The sequence below is a fragment of the Loxodonta africana genome, chromosome 14 (assembly GCF_030014295.1).
Source record: "Loxodonta africana isolate mLoxAfr1 chromosome 14, mLoxAfr1.hap2, whole genome shotgun sequence".
NCBI classification, from domain to species: Eukaryota; Metazoa; Chordata; class Mammalia; order Proboscidea; family Elephantidae; genus Loxodonta; species Loxodonta africana.
In genome coordinates this window covers 69,963,372-69,990,741 of record NC_087355.1, presented here as the reverse complement: position 1 = coordinate 69,990,741, position 27,370 = coordinate 69,963,372, and the positions used below count along the sequence as shown (strand labels likewise).

General features: G+C 41.4%; 1 protein-coding gene across 1 annotated transcript in view; it reads right to left on the bottom strand.

Annotated features, from left to right (window-relative positions):
- Positions 1-27,370, bottom strand: part of DEPTOR (DEP domain containing MTOR interacting protein) — a 142,872-nt gene that overhangs the window by 71,086 nt on the left and 44,416 nt on the right. Inside the window, exon 4 of the mRNA XM_003408166.4 lies at positions 4,189-4,367. Coding sequence (XP_003408214.3) covers positions 4,189-4,367 — 179 coding nt within the window. The remainder of the gene's footprint in view (positions 1-4,188; positions 4,368-27,370) is intronic.

Here is a 27,370-nt window from a genome sequence, read left to right as displayed (position 1 = left end):
TTATGGAAAACACCTGCTCTCCTTCTGACAGTCTGGAATATCCTGGCTGGTCTGGCAGGCAGAGAGAGTGCCTACGTGACCAGCCCCCAATAAAAACCTTGAATTCTGAGACTCACAAGCAATGCTATTGCATTTCACTGCTAGGAGGAACAGAGAGTTCTGTGTGGCTCCTTCTGGAAGGAAGAACCTAAGAAGATTAGGCCTGGGTTCCTCCAGACTCCGCTTGATTTCTCTTTTTCCCTTGCCAATTCTGCTGTGTATCCTTTCACTGCAACAAAGCTGAGCCATTATAGCTAAATGTTGAGTCCTGGTAAAGCACCAAACACGTGAGTGGTCATGGGCTTTCAAAAAAAACCCTGTAAGGTATATAATGTGACTCTCATTTCATAAATGTAAAGAGGGTTAAGAGACTTAGCCATGGTCACTCAGCTTAGTAGATGGAAGAGCTGGGATCTGAATCCAGCATGTCTCCCTACAAATTCTGTGCTCATTCCACTGTGCTGACAGCCACAACCCCAGGACACACATCTAGCTCAAGGCAGACGCCTTTCAAAAGGACAACGCCTAGTAGTTATCTAGTACCTATGTGAGCTTGGGAAATTATCTTAAAGGCTTTCAACCTCAGGTTTCTTCACTGTAAAACTGTAGTAATACCTATGTTATGAAACTGCTGTGAGGATTAAATGATATTATATATAAAAACAATATATAAACTATATATGAAGCTTATATACATATTAAATACAGGATATATTAAAGCCTATAAAATATTTAGCCCAGTGTCTGGTACACAGTAAGCCTCAATGAATGAGAGAGCTACATAAATACGTACATATGTGATCAGCATACATAATCTTTGTATAAATGCACACAAATATATGCGCATACATATATACACACGAATATGCATGCACGTTAACTACTCGTCTAATGAGTTCTGTCTGGATTACAGCCCCATCTTTCACCATTCATAAATGAAGCCGGTTAGGATTTCATAAGCAGGCCTGATTTTTACACCTACTGTTTTCAATTTAGGGAACCACTTTTATTCAGAAGCCTTCTGCTTAAAGCCTAAAGGCTGACTTTCTTTAATCTATGAAATTAAATATTAACAGAACCTTTCAGAGATTTGCTAACGACACTAAAAGGTATTTATCATTAACTCTAACATACACAGATAGGTTGGCCTAAAGCTCTAGCAACGTAGCAATAATTTCTGGGGTAGGAAATTGGAACTTGCTTGACAACCACAGCTTCTACATATGGAATATTCAATCCTCCTAAAACCATGGAAACCATCCTTCTGTGGTTAAAATTTGCTAATACCTTTAACTTATCCTTTACAGTGCACTTTTATGGCATATATATTTATAGCATTACAAAATTACACTATAACTCAAGTGTAATTACTCATTTCTTGGAAATCATTTAGAAGCAACTCATATCTTCATCTATCTTCTCTCTGAAGTCCAGGAATGTAGAGTATGAGTCAGTAGACTTTCATATAAAGGCTGGTTTTCTCTTAGAACTTGGATTCACCTGACTTTCTCTGGAGCAAAAATAATAGAAACAACTCTAACCCAAAAAGACCACTTTTCACTGTGGAAAACCTTAGTCACTCCAACCAACTCCAATTTCGCTCTTATTAGCCAAATCCATTTGAACATTACTACCTGAGTGCCTCAGACCAATTACTTAACCATAGTTTCCTTATCTGTAAAATGGAAATAATAAGAATACTTGCTTCCTAGTGTTTAAGAGGATTAAGGAAGTTAATACATATAAAACAACTAGAATAGTGCCTGGCACATTGTGTAAAATAAATAAAATACACAATACATCAGCTATTGTTCTCTAATTGCTTCTGCAGTATCTTATAACAAGACTACAAGCTATTTGAGGCCAGGGACCAAACCGGGTACTATATTCTTCTATTCATCTCCTCACCCTCTGTGATCTTAGCCCAGCCCTCAACACATGAGGTCATCAATAAACAGTCGTAATTTCAAGTATGGCAGCATTGCATAGTGGAACACACCCCATAGAACACTCAGGAGGCTTGAGCACCACTCCAACCGATGCCTCTGGATCAGGGACTTTCAAAATGTGTGACCACAACCCACAGTAGTAAGAACAGTTTTATGTTGCAACCTGACACATGTGCATATGTATATATCCTTATATACTGTACTTGTGACTGAAATAAACATTTTACAAAATAATACTTCTTACATAAAGTATGCTCTAGTATTTTCTCTTCCAGTTTTGTCCAGTGCCTCTCAAAATTTAACGTATATTCAAATCACTTGGGGATCTTGTTAAAATGTAGATTTGGATTCAACAGGACTTAAGTAGGGTTGGAGGTTTTGCATTTCAAACACGCTCCCAGGTGACAGTGCAGGTAGGGCCATAGGCCACACTGTGATTAGTAAGGGTTTTTAGTCTAGTTTAAAGGTGCCCTGTGGCGCAGTGGTTAAGCGCTAGGCTGCTAAATGAAAGGTTGTCAGTTTGAATCCACCAGCCACTCTGCAGGAGAAAGATATGGCAGTCTGCTTCCATAAAGATTTATAGACTTGGAAACCCTATGTGGTAGTTCTACTCTGTCCTATAGGATCACTATGAGTTGGCATCAAATCAATGGTAACAAGGAGTTTAGTTTAAAATTTTTTTTAATGCTAGAAATAGCTCTCTAAATTTATTTCATGACTTACCGAAGGGTCGCAGTTTGGAAAACACTGCTCCAGTTAATTTCTAAAGTTTCTTTAATCTCTCTCATTCCATTCTTATCTTCCTAACCTTGGGATAGAAATCCTAGGCCTAGATGGTAGGGAAAGCTCAAAGCAAGAATGATTCAAGGGTCATCCTTCATACTGACTCAGACACAAATGCCTACCTGGGTCCCAGCCCTTTCCTCACTGTTCCAATCTACACCTTGCAACTATGTTAATAAGGTGACTGAGCACTTACTAAGAGCAGGGCACAGAGCCAAATGCTTTATATGTACCTTATTTACTTCTTCAAGCACCGTATAAGGTTATCACCAGTTTACAGACAAGAGAGGTAAGTAGCTAATAACTGGTGGAGTTGGGATTCCAGAGTCTGTGTTCTTGTGATGGCCATCCTCCAAGATGGCTCCCATGCCCTTCTGTATTCATGCCCTTCTGTAGTCCCCTCCCACACTGAATAGGGCTAACCTCGTGTTCCATTCAATACAGGGGAAACGACAGTGTATGACTTCCAAGGCTAAGTTAGAAAAGACATTGTGGCTTCCACGTTGTACTCTTTTAGATCATTCTCAGAGAAACCAACCACCATGTCATGAGAACTCTCAACCAGTTCTATGGCGATGGACTGAAGCTGCCTGCTCACAACTGGCACTAACTTGTTAGGCATGTGAGTGACCCATCCTAGAAGGGTCCAGCCTGTCAAGTCTGCAGATGACTGCCAAACAAAAAAAACAAATCCATTGCCATCAAGTCAATTACGACTCTGCAGCACTGGCCAATATCTTGACTGTAATCTCATGAGAGACTCCAAACCAGAACTGCCAAGCTAAGCCTCTCCCAAATTTCTGATCCATTGAAACTGTACAAGACAGTAAACATTTGTTGTTCTTTTACACCACTACATTTTGGAGTAATTTTTTTATATAGCAATAGATAACTGGGACAGTTTTTAACCAATAGGTTTATATTGCTTCATTACAATTCAGCCCTAGAAAGAAAGTACAAGTTTTATGAAGCTCCTTTAGACTAACTTTTCGTGGTAGTAGCTTGTGTTACAGTTCATCAAATTTTCATCCTCCACTGCCCACCAACCTTGTGGAGGCATGTATTTGCCAAGTTCATCGATGATGTATGACTTACTTTCGCCATTTGGATATGGGAGGTTGTGATGCTACATCACACCACAGCAGCTTTAGAGGCACCCCCCAAATCTGCCTGCCCTCTTTACCTTCTGCCCTCATCTGTGAAAACAACATATCCCAGAGAGTAGCTGCTCCTTTAGTCTGGGTCCCAGAATGAGAAGGCATGGACAGACTTGAACTTGACCACCAGCTTGTAGCCAGGCCAAGCTGAACCCAAGCAAATCTGCAGCTGACTTATAGACCCATGAGTGACAAAAAAGTGCCTGTTGTTGTAAGGTTTGGGAGTTGTTATTGCAGGAAAAGCTGACCGATACACTCACCATGCTGTATGATGCCATGCTCCATAAGCCGGTTGCAAAGCTGCTCTGCCTCCTTCCTTGTGGTGGCCTCACCTTCCTGAACCAGCCAATCCAGGAATTCAGATGCCATGAAGGTACGCTCATACTTGACTCCTTCCTCCTCCCTGGATTGCAGAAGTGTGTTTTCAGGGCTCATCAGCCTGGGAGAAAGAAAGGGTAACAAAATAAACACATAAAACAAGCCTACACAAAAAGAAAATAGCTCATTTGAAATCCTACAGCATAGGCTTCTGCAAGGTATCTCAGCAAAGTTGTCAGGCAGAGAGCTGTAGCTGTCATGTGCTTTTACAAATGTCATTTCCAAGAAGAGGGTCTGCTTCAGAAGTGAACAGAATGTATTTTCTCCTGGAAATGGGACCGAACTGGAAATGCAATCCAAAACTCTACCATTAGCAGACCTCATTCATTTTTGCTGCCTTGAAAATGAGTTACAATTTACTCCACTCCGCCAGCTCCCACCTGACCTTTCTAAAAGGGTTAGTATTTCTTTACTAAAGGTATCATTCCATTTCCCAAATCACTGAGCTAATAAGCAGACCATGGAAGTCACTCCTCTACAGTCTCCTTCACACCTACCTTCCCTGACATTTCTCAACTCCTCTGGCTTCTGTCCTCACCAAACCTCCAAAACAGCTCCCACACAGGCCAGGAACAGTTTTTCTCGCATCCATATAATGGGCATTTTTGAGTCCTCATTTTGGCTGACATCAATAGCATTAGAGACAGACTACTGACCACTGTGCTTAGCTAGGGAGATGTCATACCTTACTGTTTTCCTCCTGTCCCTGTGGTCCTACCTCTTTTTCAGCTACTTTTTTTCTGGTTCCTTCTCACTTCCCTGGATGTTATATGCTAGAATTCCTTGAGATTCAGTCCCCAAATCCCTTCTTTTCTCATTCTATAGTCTCCCAGTTGAGTTCTTCCATACCCATGGCTTCATTTACCATCCATGCCCTAAAGATTCACAAATTAATATCCCTTGACCAGGCCTCTGCTCCGCCCACCTCCAGATCTTTGCATCCACATGGACCTCTCGAAGACACCTCAAACTCAACAAACCCAAAAGTAAACTCTTATTCTTCCCCCAAACCTGGTCCTGCTCTAGTGAGTGCTTCTACCCTTCAGCCAGAAGGCATTGTCCTTGACACCTCCATCTTTCACATCCTCCATCCAGTCCTTCCCATCTCTGGCACCAGCATACCTTAATCTAAAAAACCAACACCTTTAACCCTGATAACTACAATGGTTTCTTCATTGGACTATACTAAGCACCTACGCTTGTCCTCAATCCAACCCTGAGTACCTAAATCCAGACCCAGCAATTAGGATGATCTTTCGAAAATCATTCTAAGTCCAAGCCCTGTTGAAAATACATTTTGATGTCTTCTCATTGCTTTGGGGGATAAAGACCAAAATCATACATAATACATGTATGATCCAGGCCTCTACCCTGTTTGGACCACTCTCACCTCTTTCCTCTGTGTGCTCCAGTCATATCGGTCTTTGTTCAGCTATACACCTTCTACCACAGGGCCTTTGAACATGCCATCCACTCAGCTGGAATGCTCTCCCCATTCATCGCCGCCACTCTTCCACTCCTCATGCCTACTTAACTCCTTACCCATTGCATCTCCGTTCTTTTCAGGTCTCTACTGATTAGGCCATCTCACTGTTCCCTGTACGTTTCCTTTAAGGCATGTGTGATCATCAGATTAAAGAACTACCTTCCCTACTCAAGTATAAGCTCCAAGAGAGTAGAGTGCATGTTTGTCCACAAAATTTTGTTAAATGAAAAGCTGGACCTCATAAAATGCCAAAGCCATTGTATCATCTTCCTCTTTAAAACTATTCCTGGTAAGTCTGTCTTCCATATGAAAGTTTGGCCATCTCTTTTAAAAGCTTCATTTCCTCTCAAACTAACCATAATATGCAATATCGACTGAAACATTCAATGCTTAGAGAAGGAATAAACCTTGGAAATCATTGTAATCCAGCTCCTTCAACATCCACAAGAGAAAAATATAGTTCTCATTCAAATGAAAAAAGGTGAATTGACAGTATTCAATACAGTGGTGAAGAAACCTGCCGAAGGTCATGCTAACAATCGCTGTGTATCTGTTCATAAAGCATTTCATTTGAAACTTGATGTTTACAGAGATATCTGCATAACTGTCCATTCATATAATGTTCATTTTCAGTGCTTTCAGATTTAGAGCCCAACCCTGCTTCGGGAAGGGCACTGGACTAGAAATTAGAAGATTAATGTTTATTCCAAATGGCTCACTTAATAACTGTGAGATGCAAAGCAAGCTACTTTTCTTTTCTTTTTTAAGCCTTGTTTTTCTCAAGACTATGATGGTATCCTCACCCAGTGGTTGTGAGACTCAAATGTGTCAGTGAAGCAGCTTTACAACACAAAAGAAAATGAATATTAAAAAATGTTACCACTACTTAACTAGTCATGGTGCCTACAATATGGCATGATGAATTTGTGCCTAACAACTATAAAATGATTAAAATGAAGACTCCTTCCACCTCCCTCCACTCTTCCCAGCAGTCTTCGGAGTTCTACTTCTTCAAAGCCATGGAGAGGGTACAGGATGGGGAAGCAGGCCACCTGGGACCCAACCAGCTCTGCCACAAACTAGTTATGTGATTTCTCATGCTTCTGTGTCTCCCAGATTTATACTGAATGAGGAAGAGAATACCTATTCTACTTCTTTTCCTGGATTTCTGTTACCATCGAAAATCTTTGGGGGAAAAAAAACCCAAAAAACTTTGAAAGTTGTAAGTTTATAAACATATGCTTTTATTACTGAGTTTTTTTTTTATTCATAAGGCTATTCAGCATGTAACAGAACTTATTAAAAAAAAGTTCTAATTCAGCATGTAAGAGAACTCATTTAAAAACCTTCTTAAATTGACCTTTTCCCAAGTCAGTCCTTTCCTGTGCTTTAATTTGTTCGTAGAAATAGCTACTAAGCTGCTTTTCTGGGGTTAGTAACAGCTGAGTGAGTACCAAAAACACACACAAAAAAACAACCAAACCTGTTGCCTTCAAGTCGACTCTTACTCATAGTGACCCTATAGGATAGAGTAGAATTGCCCCCATAGGGTTTCCAAGGAGCAGCTGGTGGACTCAAACTGCTGACCTTTTGGTTAGCAGCCAAGCTCTTAACCACTGCACCACCAGGGCTCCCTGAGTTAGCATAAGCATTAAAAATTCTATTTAATATAATATTGGCCAGTCCCTTCATTGAAGGTAGAAAGGACAATCATCACAAATACATCAATGCAAGTAACAGACTCATAAAGATGTTCTACAGGAGATTATATTCAAAGATGGTCACAATAGTTCCTCTCATGCTTCTTTGCAATGACTTCACTTCTTCTTCCATCAAGAGGTTGAGTTATTCCCCCCCCTTGAACCTGGGATGGCTTTGTGATTTGCTTTGACCAACAATGCCGAGGTGACTTATCGTGACTTCTAAAGCTAGGCTTCAAGACGCGTTGCACTTTTGTCTTCATCCTCTTGAAATGCTATCCTGAGACTGCAATGTAAGGAAGCAGGCCTAGCCTACTGCAGGAGAAGAGGCCACGTGGAGGAGAGCCAAGATGCCCGGGCTACAGCCAGTGCCAACGGTCAACATGCCAGTGTGGGCATGTTGGACCTTCCAGCCCTACTGACCCTTTGGCAACCGTATGGGTGAACCCAGGTAAAACCAGTAAAGGAACTTGCTATCAAACCCACACAACCAGTAGAAATAATACATCATCATTTTAGGGTAATTTGTTTAGCAGCAATACATAACTGGAACACATTCATATCAATGGACAGTGGGGACAAAGAGGTGAAACCCCACAAACGGAGATCCATTACACAGCCCGGAAAGTGCTATAGGAATGATAAATGAATCCTGGAAGGTACTGGGAAAAAAAAACTGCATAGAATAAAGCCACATGGAACCAGGCCAAGGAGCCTGTAAGAAAAGAGAAGTGAAGGGCCCGTGGACACACCCAAATAAAGGATTAACACCATTTCTTTTCTTTTGACCTTCAAATAAGGTATTTGGGGATGAAAACAGAGAAACTGACCTTCTTCATTTTCTAGTCTTAGACGTTACTTTCTCTAAAAAAAACCTCTCATTCCCACAAATCTGGATCATGTACCACTCTTACAGGCTCCCAGAGTTGCCTATAGGTCCCATCTCGGAGCTCTCAGGGAATGGCCTGTTCACTTGATTATAAGCTAGAGAGCAGAGTCGCATCGCCGTATCTGGTTCAGAGTTGTTTCCTAACATGGTAGCTCCTCAAAAACTATTTGTTGAATGAATAAATGAAACTTATTTCTATGAATTCCTCTGCTACACACCATTATCCAAGTGCATATTAAGAATAACCTCTTTAGGATGTTACCAGGAGGGACAAGTCCCTGGAGAAGGACATCATGTTTGGTAGAGGGTCAGTGAAAAGGAGAAACGCCCTTGACAAGATTGGCTGACACAGTGGCTGCAACAATGGGCTCAACCGTAACAATTGTGAGGATGGTGGAGGACCAGGCAGTATTTTGTTCTGTTGTACTGGGGTCACTATGAATTGGAAGTGACTCGGCGGCACCTAGCAACAACAACATAAACAGGATAACCCTGCACAAAAATTAGATGAATCAAGGAAGTGTCTGTCCTCTTGATCTCCACTGAAGATTCAGGCACCTGGCATTTATCCCTGTTTCTAACCACTTTGTCCCCTCAGCTCAGCTACTTTCCTTTCAGGGTATGGGAGGACAAGTGGATGTGGTTAATTTCTGTCACTTCTTGTAACTAGAATGATGACCTGCCTGCCGTCTAGAGCTCTTACTAAGTAGCTGGTGGTCCCTGGGCAAGTGATTGGTTGGCTGCTTCTGCCAGTGCATGCTGTAGAAAGCAAGCAGGCCTGCCTGGGTTGGATAAGTTTGCCATTTAAAACATGCCCCACCACCCTTTGTTCTTCCTTATTTTATTTCCTTTTATAATCAAGTCATGTCCCTATCTAGGTTCCTCTCTACGAAAAAAAACTTTTCATGGGATTTGTTTTTAATATCAATATGTAGTCGCAGTGTTAAAGCAAGAATTTGACTTATGCTTGTTCCAACCATCTTTTGCTATAAAACACACCACCCCAAAATTTGATGGCTTAAAACAACCACCATTTAATTATATTTTTGGTTTTGTACGGGGCCCAGCTAGGCAGTTTTTCTACCGCTCTTACTTGGGGTCACTGGTTCATCTGCAGTCTGATGGTGGCCAGAGCTGAATGTCTGGCCCCGTGGTCCTCTAATCCAGTGGCATTTTACTCCTATGTCTTCTGAAAGCTTTATAGTTTTAGCTCTTACGTTTAGGTCTGTGACCATTTTAAGCTAGTTTTGTATGTAGTGTGAGACAGGGGTCCAACTTCGTTCTTCTGCATGTAGATACTCACTTGTCCCAGCATCTTTTGTTGAAAAGCACCATTTCTTTGCCCATTGAATTATCTTGGCACCTTTGTCAAAAATCAGTCAAGTACACCAGGCCTTCTTAATGCCTAGGCTCAGAAGTCTGAGAAGATGACTTGACCTGCATCATACCACTCAGTCATAGACTCAGGCCAGGTTCGAGGTGAGGGAACGTAAGTGTTCTCTCTTTGTGCAAAGAGCAGCATGTACATACAGAACAGGTGGAAATACCTGGAGCCATCTTTGGAGACTAGCTACCATCCCGCTTTATTGTAATTAGTCACTAGAAGAGCATTTTCAACATTATAGCTCACTCAGAGTTTTGTGCTGTCTCTTGATTATTTATTTACCAATTTTTTTTTTTTACTTTTTCTCAAGTGTAGGGTGGTTTAAAAACAGGAGGTCTAAAGTCCAACATACCTGGCTTCAAATCCTAACTCTGCCCACTTGTTAGCTATGTGACTGCACTCCGCTATCTGTAAAATGGGGACAATAATGATGTCTACACAGGGAGGCACTATGCAGCTTAAGTGAGATAATAAAACTGTCAATCATGGTGCCTGGTACATCACAAACACTGAATAGATTTTAGCCATTATGATTATTATAAAAGTTTTATAGATGAAGCTAATATGAGAAAAAAGCCAACCCCTTTCCCTGTGGCAAAATGAATGAAGATTCAGCTTGCACACTTCTATAGACAAGAATAATCATTCTATTTGAACTACTAATCAGAAATGTGTATAGTGCTCCAAAATACCTTACATTTTATAGAATGCATTCAGCTTTATTCATAGTTTGTCACATGCTGGCCTATAATCAGGACATAAATTCACACGCCTTTTAAGTTTTTAAGCATTAACGAATGCTAGCCTCCTGCAAGCGCTCATGGGATTGGGATTGTGCATGTGAGCTGATTTCAACCTTTCCTGAACATGTATCTGAGTCTGATTTCCCAGATTTTCACTGGTAACCCAGGGGGAAGGCAGCATTACAATGGAAGGAACTGCCACATTTAGGGGCCAGTACAGGAATAGAAACAAGCTGCGATAGTGATCTCCTTGTACACTGAAAAAAATTCAAAAGAGCTGAGCCCTGTGTAACGTGGGAACATGTGTGAATGGTATACAGAGATTCAGCTAGGGAGGAAGTCGAAATGCACGGGGTGGGGGCAGGGGGGCTATGAGAGGCCAAAAAGATGTTTCAGAATCTAGAGAGACAGCTTTAAAAAAACAAATCATGTGTTACTATAATGAAAAATCATTTTTAAAAAGCAAGACATAAAACTCTATAGACATGCTAACTGTTATTTGGCTTTAAAAATTAATTCACCACTCATGGTAGCTTATGCTCTTTCTTTTCTTCTTAATAGAGTTCTCTAATATTCAGATTCTCCATAAAGATCATGTACCGTTTTTGTAACGGGGGGAAAATGTTATTAGTAAAGAAGTTCAAGGAAGGCTAATTTTCATGCTTAACCAGATGACTGGTTCCTAGAAAAAAAATGCTTATATTAATACCTAATATGTAATAAATGAGCTCCCAATGTGTAAATTATATATTTAAATGTACGCTTCCAATATATGGTTTTCAATGACTTGTGTGGTTAGCAAGAAAGTATTGAGAGAGATGCTTGCATGAGCATTGGTACTTTTAAGTGCTCTGCTACTGTTTATAGATCAGGTGCTATACAGATAAATTGATACAATTTTCATAAGAATTAGGTTTGTTGTTGTTGTTAGGTGCCATCGAGTCGGCTCCGACTCATAGTGACCCTATGCACAACAGAACAAAACACTGCCCGGTCCTGTGCCATCCTTACAATCGTTGCTGTGCTTGAGCTCACTGTTGTAGCCACCATATCAATCCACCTCGTTGAGGGTCTTCCTCTTTTCCACTGACCCTGTACTTTGCCAAGCATGATGTCCTTCTCCAGGGACTGATTCCTCCTGACAACATGTCCAAAGTATGTAGGACGCAGTCTTGCCATCCTTGCTTCTAAGCGGCATTCTGGTTGCACTTCTTCTAAGACAGATTTGTTCATTCTTTTGGCAGTCCATGGTATAGTCATATTCTTCGGCAACACAATTCAAAGGCGTCAATTCTTCTTCAGTCTTCCTTATTCACTGTCCAGCTTTCACATGCATATGATGCAATTGAAAATACCATGGCTTGGGTCAGGCGCACCTTAGTCTTCAAGGTGACATCTTTGCTTTTCAACACTTTAAAGAGGTCCTTTGCAGCAGATAACCAATACAGTGGGTAACCAATGCAATGCATCATTTGATTTCTTGACTGCTGCTTCCATAGCTGTTGATTGTGGATCCAAGTAAAATGAAATCCTCGACAACTTCAGTCTTTTCTCTGTTTATCATGATGTTGCTCACTGGTCTAGTTACGAGGATTTTTGTTTTCTTTATGTTGAGGTGCAATCCATACTGAAGGCTGTGATCTTTGATCTTCATTAGCAAGTGCTTCAAGTCCTTTTTAATTAGTCTTCCCCCAATCCTGATAGAAATAGGTTGAGAAATAGTAAATGGAAAGCTGTTCAGTTCACATACATGAGTAAAAATATTGTATGCTGGAGAAGGAGAAAAACAGCTTTTTACACTGTTTGCCAACAAATACACTATACCTTCCCGAACTTGTCTCCATGCTATATGCTGAATGGAGCATACTCATTCTCAACTTTTCCTCTTCACTCCAGCTGTTCCTTCATATCCCTCCCTCTTTCCTTTCCCCTGGAGAAATTCAAGCTATTCTTCAAAATGAGCCTCCTTATACAGTGATACAGGTTGTTCACTAAAAAAGGAAACCCAGCTCTGGGGGCAAGAGAGGGCCGAAATTCAGCCCAGGCTCCTGGGGACCAGTCCTGTGCCAAGGTTAGGGGCTGCACCAACCTGAAGGGGAGTCTAGTTCTCCGTTGCACATGGGTGTTATGGGTTGAGTTGTGCCTCCCAAAAAGATACACAAAAGTCCTAATACCCAGTACCTGTGAATGTGACCTTATTTGCAAATAGTCTTTGCAGCTATAATCAGTTAATGTGAGGTCATAATAAAGTAGACCTCAATCCAATATGACTAATGCCCTTAAAAAAAGCGAAGAGACACAGACAGAAACAAAGATGCAGAGGGAAGAAAGCCACGTGAAGATGGAGGCAGAGATTAGAGTGAGGCATCTACAAACCAACCAATGCCAGAGACCACTAGAAGCTGAAAGAGGCAAGTGAGCAACTTCAGAGACAGCATGGCCCTGCCACCTTGGTTTTGGACTTCTAGCTTCCAAAAGTGTGAAAGAATAAATTTTTCTTCTTTTAAGCTACCCAGTTTGTGGTACTTTGTTACAGCGGCCCTAGGAAACGAATACAGATTTTGGTACCAGTGGGATGCTCCTATAACAAATACTTAAAAATATGAAATTAGCTTTGGATTTGGGTAATGGGCAAAGGCTGGAAGAATTCTGAGGTGCTTAATAGAAAAAGCCTAGATTCCCTTGAAGAGACCGTTGGTAGAATTATGGACACTAACAGTGATTCTGGTGAGGGTTCAGAAAAGAAAACAGTAAGGAAAGTTTCTATCATCTTAGAGAATACAAATACCATCATAGAATGCTAGTAGATATATAACGTTAAAGATGCTTCTTGGAATGAAACGATGAACTTGGTATTGGACACTACGGGAAGAGTGATCTTTGTTATAAATTTTAAATACATGATGGCTCTGCTGCAAAAAAGGGCTAGTTAAGTCCTAATCCATCTATGAAAAGTATACCAACTAAGGAGCAATCCACACGGATCTCTTCCTTTTTTGAGGTTGTGGTCTGTACCATGGCTTAGTATTCATCCTCTCAACTTTTAATGCACCATTTTTTTTTTTTTTTTAATCCCTCCAGCTAAACCGGAAGCTCCTAAAAGATAGGCACCTTGTTTTGAATGCTTTACTTCTTAGGAAACTGAGCCCAGTGAAGAGAAATGCATTAGGTGCGGAACAAATATTTGCTGGCTGACTGAAAACAGACCACCACAGGCAACGGGAACGGAGAGCGTTATCTCTCTTTGATGGATAAAATCCCTTCCTCTTTGCTTGCTATTTTAAATTAGCAGGAAGAGAAACGAGAGCCTTTTAGTGCTGATTTTTATGCTCTGGACCTAAGATGAAACTGTCACCCCCCCGCCCCTTGGTTTTTAGCGTTGTTGTATTCACCCATCGTTTTCAGTGCCTGAACCAGTTTTAGACAGAAATCTTTGCAGAATCCAAGGCCAACGCTGTCCTAAAAGGCTAACCTTCAATTCTGGTCTTGTCACTGTAACATTATGCAAGAAAGGCAGAAGCCAAACTTTCTTACCTCAGTTCAAACCTCTGCAAGGAAAGCAACCATCCAGGGAATCTGGGTCCTAAAACATACTGTAAAAGATTCTTTTAAAGGAATAGTTATTACAGTAAAACCTGTAAAAGCTGGAACCTGTACAAGGTGGAAACCTGTCAGAGAAAGAGAACACAAATATTTTCCACTAATCGAGAGTGGCAGAAAAGTGGTAGACTGCACCCCGTCAATGGCAGAAAACTTGCGAGACCTGGAAAAACAAGGCAGTCTTGTCAAACTCTGGCTCTCGCAGGTTTCACTGTATTAGGAAAGGTAAAATGAAATAGTGAAAAAAAAATTGAAGACAAAACCAAATATGGAAAATAAAATGAATATATTTAAAAGGGGTAAGATAGCGTGACTAAAATAAATAAATAAAACAAAAAGTCAGAACTACCTTTCTGCAGGTTACCAGGCCCCACGACAGTGGGACACCTTTGCCCCATGACTTTGTGGAAGTGGTGTGAAAAGGGAAGAGAAATAGTCCCTGCTCTCTGTTTTCAAGCAGGTTGCTACTGTACGGTCATAAACTGCCTTCTGTTACAACAGGTTGAAAGTCACTACTTAGGTGATTTTATTTATTCATTCAGTAAATATTGTTGAGCATCTTCTACACCCCAGGGAGATATGGAAAGGTAGACATGGCCCTCGACCTCAAGTTGCTTACTAGTCGGAAGTTATCCTATAGGTGACAGAGAGCTGTGGGAATATTCTGAGCTCAGGGCTATCAATCAGGATAATCATCATGAGAGCATTATGACCCTTTTCTATGTTGGTCAGTCACCTCTTGGCTTTCCGTTATGGCCATCTTGCTTTCAGTTCGCCACGTATATCAAGCACTTAAGGAGTCCTGGGAGTGTGGTGGTTAAGCGCTTGGCTGCTAACCCAAAGGTCAGTGGTTCAAACCCACCAGTCACTCCATGGGAGAAGGATGTGGCAGTCTGCTCCTGTAAAGATTACAGCCTTGGAAACCGTGTGGGGCGGTTCTACTCTGTCCTATAAGGTCACTATGAGTCAGAGTCAACTCGAGGTAAACTTTTTTTTTTAATTGAGCACTTACTGGATACCCTGCTCTGCACTGGTCACTGGCAAAACAAAGGATAAGGCAGGATTCCTACTCTGGAAGACCAGAAGGAAGCCAAGTAAACAAAGTTCTTTGAAGCATTTATTTTAATTTTTCCCACTCCCTGGAAATCAGCAAAAGGTCGTCAGCGACAAAAGCCCAGTGTGGGGGGAGGGGAATGAAAGGATATTCCCAGAACTGGATTCACTGGTGTTTAGGCAGATGCTTCTAGACTCTCAGCCATCTCTTAGCATGGAATAGAGGGAAGGGAAGAGGAAATCTGCAAAAGCAGAATGGGAGGAAAGGACAGACCTCCCAGTTCTTATTGAATGTTACAGTGCAGGAAGGAAATCTAATGAGTACAAAACAACACCTCAATGCCATGCAAATGGAATCTGGGGCTGATCCTGCTGACAACCTCCTCTTCTGCTCTTGCCTGAGAGCACAGATGACTCTAAAGAGGTAGTGGCAGTGTGACGCCGTCATGGGTTTGAATCTCTGAACTGCTATTCCCAAGCTATGATTGGACTCTAGGATCCTGAGTTTCTTCTTCCATGTAATGTGGACAATAATACTTACCTATGGAGTCGTAATAATTCGAGCCCATCTGTATAAAGTGCCTATCTGTATAAAGTACCTAGCCTACTGTCTGGCACCCAGTGGCACTGAACATGTGAGGCACATGGGTACACACGCAGACACACACACACACCCCCCTGAGAGCTGACCCTTATCATAGTTGACCTGTAGTCCCAACTGGTCTGAAAAATGAATTCCAAGTATCTGGAGGGTAGTGGCATTCAGGGGAAAAGTGAGACAGAAAATGTCAAAGAAGTTTAATCACCTAAAATTTTACATATTAGAAAATACCGACACTGATGCGAAAGTTAATTTTATTTAGGGTATTAAACCATGGTAGAATACAGATGACATGTTTTCTAAAACACTCTGGCTGGCTGGTGGCTTCACAGGTATGTCGTTGGTAAAAATTTACTAAGCCGTACACCTAGGATATTTGCACTATAATGTATGCTATACTTGACTAAAGTTACAAATGTTATCTGGATTTCCTTTCTTTTGGTCTGCAAGACTCTTGTTTTAGGAGCTCTGAAATTAATAATGCTGTCAAGTTGGTGCTTTTCCCATTCTGTGAAATGCTGCCTTTGCTTTCTCTCACTGCTCTGTGTGAAGGGACTCTAAGGAAGTAGGAATGTTTGCATGTAGCCAAAAAAATAACACAGTCACTACACCTCTTGGAATCATCTCAGCATTTAAGGATAAAGCCACCAACCAAGGGAGCTTCCCACACACAGCCCTGAACGATGGATGAACACCCTCTTCCTCAAAAAACTTGCAGCCACTGCTTCCACTTTATCATTTCTCTAAAAACTTGCAGCCACTGTGTACTCTGAGTGTCTCCCACCTGGGGGGCTCATCTTCCAGCACTCTAACAGACAATATTCTGTTGTGATCCATAGGGTTTTTGTTGGCTAATTTTTGGAAGTAGATTGCCTAGCCTTTCTTCCTAGTCTGTTTTAGTCTAGCAACTCTGCTAAAATCTAGGTTGCCACCATGGGTGACCCTGCCGATATTTGAAATACCAGTGGGATAGCTTCCAGCATCATAGCAACATGCAAGCCACCACAGTACAACAAACTGACAGATGGGTGGTGGGCTGGGGACCACAGAAGGCTGAAGAAAAGGAGAACGGACTTGACAGGGCAAAACAGCATCCTGCAGGACACAGAGTACCTCGCCATGCTGAGTGAACATGATTCTGGTTATAAAGCTGTATGTTTTTATGCAATTTGGGAAACACAAGGATACTACCAACTATATGCATTTTTCCTGATGCATTAGAAACATGTTCTGCATCAGATGAGGTTTCACTGAGCGTGCTCTCATTTAGTCCTTACAGCAAACCTGTGAAGTATGCATTTTCTTCCCGGTTTACAGAAGAAAAAACAGAGACCCAGAAAGGTTGAGTGCTTACTAATATGTGGCAGGAGAAGAACTTTGACCATGTCTCTCCAGCTCCAGGAATCCTAAATGGTTTTTCCATTCTACACAATGACAAGTAACTACAAGGATAGACTGGCAAAATCAATGTTACATAAACTTGGTTTGCAGCCCTGCAATGACAGAGGATTACGGAAACTTGGCAGAAGTAACCAGTACAAGTCGATCTCCAACCTCAATGAATCCAGTTTGCTATTCAAGCAGCAACCTGTTTACCTTTAAGTCACTTCTAAATAAGAAGCCAGAGCTGGAAATCTGTAGATGACAATCAATGGCTGATGACTTCTGGCAAGCACAGCTGTCCTATTGCCTGTTTTGCATGTTAACAAAGCTCTGATATTATTGCCTTATATTACATAGGAGGGGAAGGATGGCATTACCAAGAAACAGTAGGGAGAATGTGATTTCTACAACCAGATCCAAGGGGCTGGCATGAGCTAAGAGATGGACACTTTCTTTCCAGGCCTATTTATCAATTAAGCTGCACATTGTTTACCATTATTTAGTGGTATTGGTTACTTGCTACCGCCTTGGATTGAAGCTGCAGAAACTCTGAGAAGTAGAAGCTGCAGAATAAAAAATAGTTAGGATCATGGGCTCTGGAGCAGGAAACCAGGGTTTGAAGATGCTTCCCATGCTTTCTAGCTGTGTGAACTTAGGCAAGTTAGCTCACCTCGCTAGCCTCAATTTCCTTATTTGTCAAAGGGAGGATGACAGTATTTACCTCATCAGTTTGAAATGAGGATTTCATAAGATGCCACATGAAAAGTGCTTAGCATGCAATAAGCATCAGTGAAGCCTAGATGCCGTGTTTCCTCCCTTCCTCATTACCACCTCCATCTTCAGGTTTCCTCTGCTGTCTCTTCAACATCTGGACCTAACGGTTTAGCAATCACCTTGCTTTTGTCTTTCTCTTGCTTGCCGGTGCATGAGAAGACAGCCTGCATCCCCCACCTTTGTATTTCCAATATCTCTTTGTTCCCAGAAGCATTTTTACCTCTAGCCCCTGGGCAAACCAAATGGGAAAACACGGTGTAGTTCCACACCCAAGGATGTGGGCTGAGCTCAGCTACCTGGCCATGAGGCTGGCCCTGCCCTGGCAGGCCATGGCTGCAGCAGCAAAAGATCAAACAGCTAACAAAGCGGAATGAAGGCCAGTTATTTTTAACACACATGCACACTCTCTTCTTCTTCTTGTTAGGGGATGCTGAGTGGATTTTCAATTCACAGTGACCCCATGTGACAGAGTAGAACTGCCTCATAAGGTTTTCTTACATACTTTAAACTACACTTAGAATGTGTAAGGCAGATAAAGAAACTACTCGGAAATTACCACAGTATAAAATTTGTGTTGATATTAAAAATTACTCATATAAAACAATCAGTTTGTTGTATAATCTCTTTAGTCTCCAGGATCTCTGATGGGAAAACTACAAACATCTGTATAACCTGTTAGATGAGACATAAAACTTTGCATGGCTGGCCAGAAAGATTAAAAAAAAAAATCAAAGGTGATGATAAGGAGTATCTAACAAGGATGTAGTTCTAGGTCAAAATTTTTCCCATGACTCTACATAGAACTAGACATGAACAATAACACCACTTAAATTTGTGTTAAATGCTCTGTGGAAAGAGATGATGACCCTTTAAAAACAGCATGTTTTTAAACTTTTTAAACAATGAAGCTCTTTTCTCAAATGAAATCTCATAGAGAATCCCACATTTCAATTTCATTTTTATAACATTTACTTACAAAAGATATATAGTAAAGTCTACAAGCTAGTTTTCATTTACACACAAAAAAACACAGAAATAAGGGGAGTAGTGAGGATAACTTTTGCTGTTCCAACCATCAGCCACAAAAGTCAATTAATTTGAGCATTTTGTTTTAGTTGTTGAAAGACGATTCTCCATAGGCCTCTCACAGTTCCTTCACGTCTTATAAGCAGAAGAACTGACACAGCTTTTGTTCCAGATTAACTTTTCAGGTATGTTTGCATAATACACAGCCTTGGAAGATAAAGGTAGTTTCTCCCTCGGGAGCAAAAGGGCAGATTTGTTTACTATCCAATAACAAAAAGAGAATGTTTCAGACTGGGACAGGAGCAGATTTGTTTGCAAACTATTATAAAAGATTCAGGTTCCCCAAGCCTGGGGTTCCTCTCCTGTAGCACCGTGTACAGCAGTTGTCCCCCGTCCCTCATCATGTCACACTGTAGGAAACGCAGCTCGGGGAACCAACTTAAGAAAACGATACTCTGGCTGCTGCTACTGCTGTGAGTAACAAACTCGCCTGTGAATCTGACCCAAGGGCCTCATGTTTTCTGCCAGCCAGCTATGAGGCAGTGCCAGGCAAACCTGTTGGCCTGCAACTAGAGTAAAATCTTAGACTCTTCACAGTTTTTGTTACACATTATTAGAATCAACCTGAGTCACATGGGTAAGCAGTCGAAAAGGGTAATAATCTTTAAACCACTTATATCGCAATCTTAGGGCACCTTCAAATATACCAAGAAGGCAGGAAACGTTTTATTCCAAGAGTCGATGAAACCACTAATTAATTTGAAAGCACAATACACTAGTATTCTCCAAAGTGGAAAAATGTTGTACATAATGTACTAGAAAGTATTTTTATTAGTATACAGAATGGTAAAAATATATTTTGAACATAAAATGTGAACCCGCTTGCAGAATTCAAAATCTCAGTTTTGAAAAGCACTTCTATAACCAACTGGAAATAGATGAAGATGGAGACAAAAGCTTGGAGACTTTTTTTTTTTTTTCCACTCTGGCTCCATGTCATTGGGTCTATGTCAGTCATTAAACCTCTCTGTAGCTCACGTCCCCATCTCCCAAATGGCATTAATTATGGCTGCTGAGTCTAACTCACAGAGTTGTACTGAGGATCAAACAAATTAATGTATAAAATGCTTTGTAAACCCTACAGTGGCAGGACAAGGTAAATCTCTGGCAACTGTTGCTCACTGTTAAAAGCAAGCTCTCTGCAGCTCTTTCAGGGAACAAGCACAGCAGCACAGAACAACCACAGCCTGTGGATTCCTTTGTTCATTCAACAAATATTTATTGTACCAGGCACTGGGAGGGAACAGGAGAAACTTCCCAGAGCCCCAGGGCAGAGAAACCTGATTAAGATAAAATACACAGAGGGCTTTGCCCCCTTCCATATGGTTTCTCCCTTTCATTTCTCTTCTGGCCTGTGAAAGTGAGAATATCTTAAAAAAAACAATGAAACTCAGCAGAGATCTAATGGCTTCAGGGTCCTCTAAACCAATTCTTTAATCTGGTCTAAAACCCCCAAGCAGGACAGACTATGCCCCAAACAGAGAAACTTCTGGCTGCTGAGAAAAGCCAGAATCTTTAGACTAAAAACTAAAGTCTATAGGAACTAGACCTAAAAACCAAAAAAATCAAACCCGTTGCCATTGAGTCAGTTCTGACTCATGGTGATCCCATGTGTTGCAGCATAGAATTGATCCATAGGGTTTTCTTGGCTGTTATCTTTACAGAAGCAGATCTCCAGGCCTTTCTTCCATGGTACTGCTAGGTAGGTTTGAACCACCAACCTTTAGGTTAGTAGACAAGCATAAACTGTTCGTAGCACCCAGGGACTTCAGAACCAGACCTAGGAGGGACCTGACTTCATGTGAAGGCTGAAGCCAAATGAGAATTGAGAAGTCTCCTCTCTTAAGTCTGGAGAGGAAATGTGAATTGAAATTCTTAGGATTATTAAATAAAAAAAAAATTAAGGCAAGTGCCAAATCCCACCTCAAACTGGTGTTCTCTTTTATAACTAATTCTGTATATTTACATACCACTTGATAATCCTGAGTTCAACTTTTTTCATAAAAAGGTCTATGTCTAATGAAAGACAATCAAGCTTTGCAGTTTGGAACATGCATCCAAAACACCTTCCACCATCTGAAGGCATGGGTTGTGTGTCTGGGGTATTTGTGACCATGCAAAAATTAGTGGAAAACAGTAAGCCCCTGTCTATGCCCTTTTCCTTGCATCTTCAGTCCATCAACTGGCCATAGTGAGTGCTCAGTGGTGCTTGCCCTGAGCGCACTTAGAATTCCTCAAAATGACAAGGTCTAGGCATGGATCCACAAGCACGTACCCTCTTATTAGCACTGCCCCAAACCTGGAGGCAGAAGATGAACAAGAGCACACACTCACAAGCACTGCTCTAAGCTAGGTCCCACTCTGTGTACTTTACACACATTAGCTACTTCAACTCCCACAAGAAGTCTAGGAGGCCAGTATAATCTGAATCTCCATTTCCTAGGTAGGCAGAGGCACAAAGAGGTGAAGCGATTTGCTTCAGGGCACAGGGTCAGGATGCCAACCCAGGCAGCTTGGCTCCCAGGCTCTTAACCACTACACTAGGCTGCATCTAAAAATAATGCGATAAAACAATAGGAGGTACCATTTATTTGTATTATTATTAATTACCTATTTTTTTTTTTTTAACTAACTGAAGCACTAACATTTCTTGAGCTCGCACTCTGTGCCAAGCACTGTGCTTAGCACTGCACAGGTGTATTATCTCACTAAATCCCCCAACAGCCTTTCCATATGGGTTCCAGCCTTATGTCCATTTATGACTGCAGATCAGAGAAGGACAGCAGCCTGTTCCAAGTGACAGAGCACACGAGTTGCGAAGTTGGGACCAGAACCCAGGGCCATGTGATTCCAAAGGTCACAGCCACACTCCCTCACTATGCGGAAGGACACCTGCCCCATATAGCTTCCCTTACACTGGGGAGACAAAAGGTCCAGCTTGTTGTTTGAGTATCTCTAAGTTAAGGAAGCTGGAGTGATATAGATACTAAGAGACCACAGAGTCATTTAAATTTTAGTTCGGAAACACAGCTTTGCCCTACAAGAGCACACTGAGAAACACCTACACGGGTTAAAAAGTCAGGGTACCCCAAAAATCAGCACAGTTCAGCAAAACCTCAGCCAGAAACCACAGTTTCATAAAGTCCTATTAATAGCACAGAACAAATAAGCAAGAGACAAAAAGGAAACACTGATAAGACGGCCAACCCCCCAGAGCTGGTGGGAGGTTGTGGCGAGACGAGCAGCTTCAACATCTGCCACCTGGGTTCAGGTCTTGCCTCTGTCCCTCTCAAGCTGTGTCACCCTCATGCATAAATCACTTGACTCCTTTGGGCCCAGATGCTCCTTCTAAAAGTGGGGGTGATAACTTATGCTCCGTCTAATTTGTAAGGAGATTCAGATTGAGATCATCTAGTAGAAGGCCTTCGACCAGCTTAACTGAGAAATAAAAGGCATCGTTTTCCTCATGTCTACAGAATAGCGTGTTGATTTACGATGAGGGAGAGACCTTTCACTCTCTTTTTCCAACATCTACTTTAAAATCCTGTGATATTTTCAGTAAATTCCATACCCTCATACCTTATAAACTCCATGTTGCACTTGAAAGTGAACTACATTTTTAAGTAAACATTGATTTCACTCATTTCATCTCCAGTAAAAGAACTGGAAAGTATTTACGAATAGCCTAGTAAAAACTAGCTAGCGTTTCGGCCTCCCGGGTTCAAATCCCAACTCGGTTATTTAGGACTGAGGTGACCCTGGACAAGAGATTCAGCCTCTCTGCCACATTTTCCTCATCCATAAAATGGGGACTATGATAGCATTTAAATAAGGGTTGCTATGATGATGAAATAAAATACATTAGTCAAGATCACTGATATATATGATGATGGAATAAAATACATTAGTCAAGATCACTGATACATACTCAGCAATCAACTAATATTATCTATTATTATTATCTTAAAAACAAAACAAAACAAAAGAGAGCACGTATTTTGCAAGACCTTCATTCCCAAATGTTAGAAATATCCAAAACAAGGGTAATGGGTAAAAGAATGGGGGGCGGGGAGCTTCAATATTAAAATTAATAAAATACTTGAAAAGACGAGTCATGAACAAAATCAACTATTCACTTCTCAAAGTTAAAACGAAGAACCCCAAACTTACAAAATAATAGTATATACCAAGATTAATAGAAAAGATGGTGACTTAATCATCTAGTACTACTATAACAGAAATACCACAAGTAGATGGCTTTAACAAACCAAAATTTATTTTCGCACAGTTTAGGGGGCTAGAAGTCTAAATTCAGAGCACTGGCTCTAGGGGAAAGCTTTCTTTCTCTGTTGGCTCTGGAGGAAGGTCTTAGTCTCTTCAGCTTCTGCTCCTGGTTCCTTGGCGATCTCCACGTGTCTTGACATCTATCTTACCCCATCTCTCCTCTGCTTGCTTGTTTAATCTCTTTTATATCTGAAAAGAGATTGACTCAAGACACACCCTACACTAATCCTGTCTCACTGACATAGCAAAGACAATCCATTCCCAAATGGGATTATAACTACAGTTATTAAGGTTAGGAATTTACAATACATATTTCTTGGGGACACAGTTCAATCCATAACATTCCACCTCTTGGCCCCCAAAAATTCACTTCTCTGCCACATGCAAAACACATTCACCCTATCACATCATCCCAAAAGTCTTAAGTCAAACTCATCTTTTGTCTCATCTAGATCAAATATGAGTGAGATGTTAGGCATATTCCAATCTGAGGCAAAATTCCTCTTCATCTGAGAACCTGTGAAATCTAGAACACAGGTTATATGCTTCCAGAACACAATGGTGGAATAGGTGCAAAGCGTATATTTCCAGTACAAATGGGAGAAATTGGAGGGAAAGAAGGGATAACCGGCACCAAACAAGTCCAAAACCCAGTTCTTCAGGCTTGAAAATAATCCTGTTCTCTAAGACCATCTAGGCAATGGCCCTGTCCTCCAGACACTGGATGTAGGCCACGCTCTTTGGATTGTGGAAGGAGGCCCCTTGGTCCTGGACTTCAGCTGTGCCTTCCAGGCTCACTGGGACTGCAAATCTGCTCCCTTGGCTTTGGGCAGCCCCATTCTCCTAGTCTGTCTGAGTGGCAACCCCTTCCCCTTGGCCCCTGCAGGCCCTGTTCTTCTGCCCCTTGGGCGTGGCAGCCCCACCTCCTCAGTTTTGGGTGGCGGCCCCATCCCACTGGCACACCTAAATGGCAGCCCCACACTCTGGAACCAAGTTGTCGAAGGTTCAACTTTTGAAACCTAGGTGGCTGTGGCCTCAACATTTGAAACTGAGAAGGCCCTGCTTCTCATGCTCCTTCTAACAGTTCTGCTGATCTCTGAGCTGCTCCAGGGATAGTCTTCTGCTTTTCTTGGAGGACAACAGATGTAACTCCTTTGGCCTGTTTCCTGCCTGTAGAATTCTAAGAGACAGTTTTCTTTCCTTTTGTCTCTGTCTCTGACCACTTCAGTCTCAAGTGACAGGTTTTCTGCTGTAGTGGTTGGTTAGATCCATCAGTCACAGGCTTACTCTTTAACAAAAGATTGTGTATCCATATCCTTGGTAAACCTTCTAGGACACGTGTCCTTAGTGTGTACAACAGGGTTTTCCAAATCTCTAGGTTCATTTTTAGCTTGCACAGCTCATTTTTAGGTCCATCTTTTTCCTCTTGCATTTTCTTATAAGTGGCAAGGAGAAGCCACGTGGCCCCTTTACGATCTTCCTTAGAAATCTCCTCAGCCAGGTATTCAAGTTCATCACTTAAAGTTCTCCCTTCCATCAAACATTTGAATATAATTCAGACAAGCTCTTTGCCACTGCATGAAAAGCATCACCCTTCCTCAAATGTCCAATCACATGTGCACCATTTTCTTTTAAAGCCTCCCCAGAGGAATATTTAATGTCCACATTTCTAGCCACATTTTGTTGCCGGTACCATATGTATTCTCTAAGACAACAGAGACGTTCTCTATAGCTCTCCTCACTTCCTTCTGAACCCTCACCAGAACTGTATTTGACATCTATAATACTACCAACAGTCCCTTAAAGGCAATCTAGGCTTTTACTATTTAACAAAAAAAAAACTTGTTGCCATCGAGTCGATTCCGACTCATAGCAACCCTATAAGGCACCTTAAAACTCTTCCAGCCTCTACCAACTACCCAATTCCAAAACCGCTTCCACATTTTACGTACCTGTTAGAGCAGCACCCCACTATTCTAGTACCAAATTCTGTCTTAATTATCTAGCTTTGCTATAATAAAAATACCACAAGTGGATGGCTTTAACAAACAGATATTTTCTCATAGTTTAGGAGGACAGAACAACAAATTCAGAGTGCCAGCTCTAGGGGAAGCCTTTCTCTCTCTGTTGGCTCTGGAGGAAGGTTCTTGTTTCTTCTGAGATTTTGCTTCTGGCCAATCTTTATGTGCCTGGGATCTCTCTTCCCCCTAGCTTGCATTTAGTCTCTTTCATATCTCAAAAGAGACTGACTCAAGATACACCCTACACTAATCCTGCCTCATTAACATAACAAAGACAATTCATTCCCAAATGAATTTATAACCACAGGCATAGAAGTTAGGATTTACAACACATATTTTGGGGGAACATAATTCAATCCAAAACACATAAAAAATATTTAAATGGGTACACTAGACATAAACGATCAAACAGTTTAATCGAACTGTTGATTCCAAAGGTCCCAAAGTTTGTTCCACGTATGTTCCAGGAACCTAGAGCTGGGGCCAAGGTTTATGAGACAGCAGCTAGGCCACCCAAGGTTAAGTACTTAGTAAATTACTTTTTCCCAGTCCTAATTTCACAAGCAGTTTGAATAAATAAATTTACTTGGAAATTGAAACACTGAACATTAATGATTGGAAAGTCAACTGCATACAGAAAAAGTACAGCAAAATCGATCAACTCGTTCAGGGATCAAAAAGTTTATTCATTCTTTACAGCAAATATTTACCATCTACGATCTGCCAGGCATGCATTAAGCCATAGGAGATAGGTTAAGCCATAAAAGGCAGCCCCTACTCTTAATTTCTTGCCGGGTGGTACAAATGCTTAACTGTCCTTGGCTGCTTACCAAAAGGTTGGAGGTTCAAGTTCACACAGAGGGAGGTTCAAGTCCACACAGAGCTGCTTCAGAAAAAAGGCCTGGTGATTTACTTCTGAAAAATGATTGGCCATTGAAAACTCTATGGAGCAGTTCTAATTTGACACACAGGGTCACCATGAGTCAGAGTTGGTTCAATGGCAGTTGGTTTTTTGTTTGTTTGTTGCGATTTTGTTACCCGTAAGGTGCCTAGAGTCTAATGCAGGAAATACTCACAGAAGAAATTTTAATACAATTATTTGTTGGGGTAAACACACAAGAGCGTCACCTAACTCCATATTAAGGAGTAGGAGAGGATTCTTAGAAAGGCCACAATTAATGTAAAGCCAGAAGGAATCAGAGTGAACTAGTGTTATGGACTGAATTATGTCCCCCTAAAATACGTGTTGTAAATCCTAACCTCTTTTTTTTTTTTTTTATGCCTGTGGTTATAATCCCATTTGGGAATGGGTTGTCTTTGTTATGTTAATAAGACAGGATTAGTATAGGGTGTATCTTGAGTCAATCTCTTTTGAGATGTAAAAGAGATTAAACAAGACAGCACGGGGACAGATGGAGGAAGAGAGATGCCAAGTCACATGAAGACTGCCCACCAGCAGAAGCTCAAGGAGACAAAGACCATCTTCTAGAGCCAAACCAAAAAAAAAAAAAAAACCAAACCCATTGCCGACTCATAGCGACCCTGCAAGACAGAGTAGAGCTGCCCCATAGAGTTTCCAAGGAGCACCCGGTGGATCTGAACTGCTGACCTTTAGGTTAGCAGCCGTAGCACTTAACCACTACACCACCAGGGTTTCCCCTCTAGAGGCAGCAGAGAAAAAAGGCCTTCTCCTAGAGCCAGCACCCTGAATGAGGACTTCTACCCTCCTGAACTGTGAGAAAATAAATTTCTGTTTGTTAAAGCCATTTACTTGTGGTACTTGTTACAGCAGCACTAGTTAACTAAGGAACAGCATATGCAAAAAGTACATTGGATTGTCACTTTCTTACTCTCCACTCTCCAATGGCTTCTTATTACACTAAAACGAAAGCCTCAATTCTTACCATGCTCTTAAAGACCCTATATGATCTGGCCCCAGCTCATCTCCTACTATTCTCCCTCCCACTTCCTGTCCTCCAGACACTCTGGTCTTCTTGCTGTCCTTAAATATGTGAAGCACATTCCTGCCTCAAAGCCTTTACCCTTGGTGTTCTCTCTTC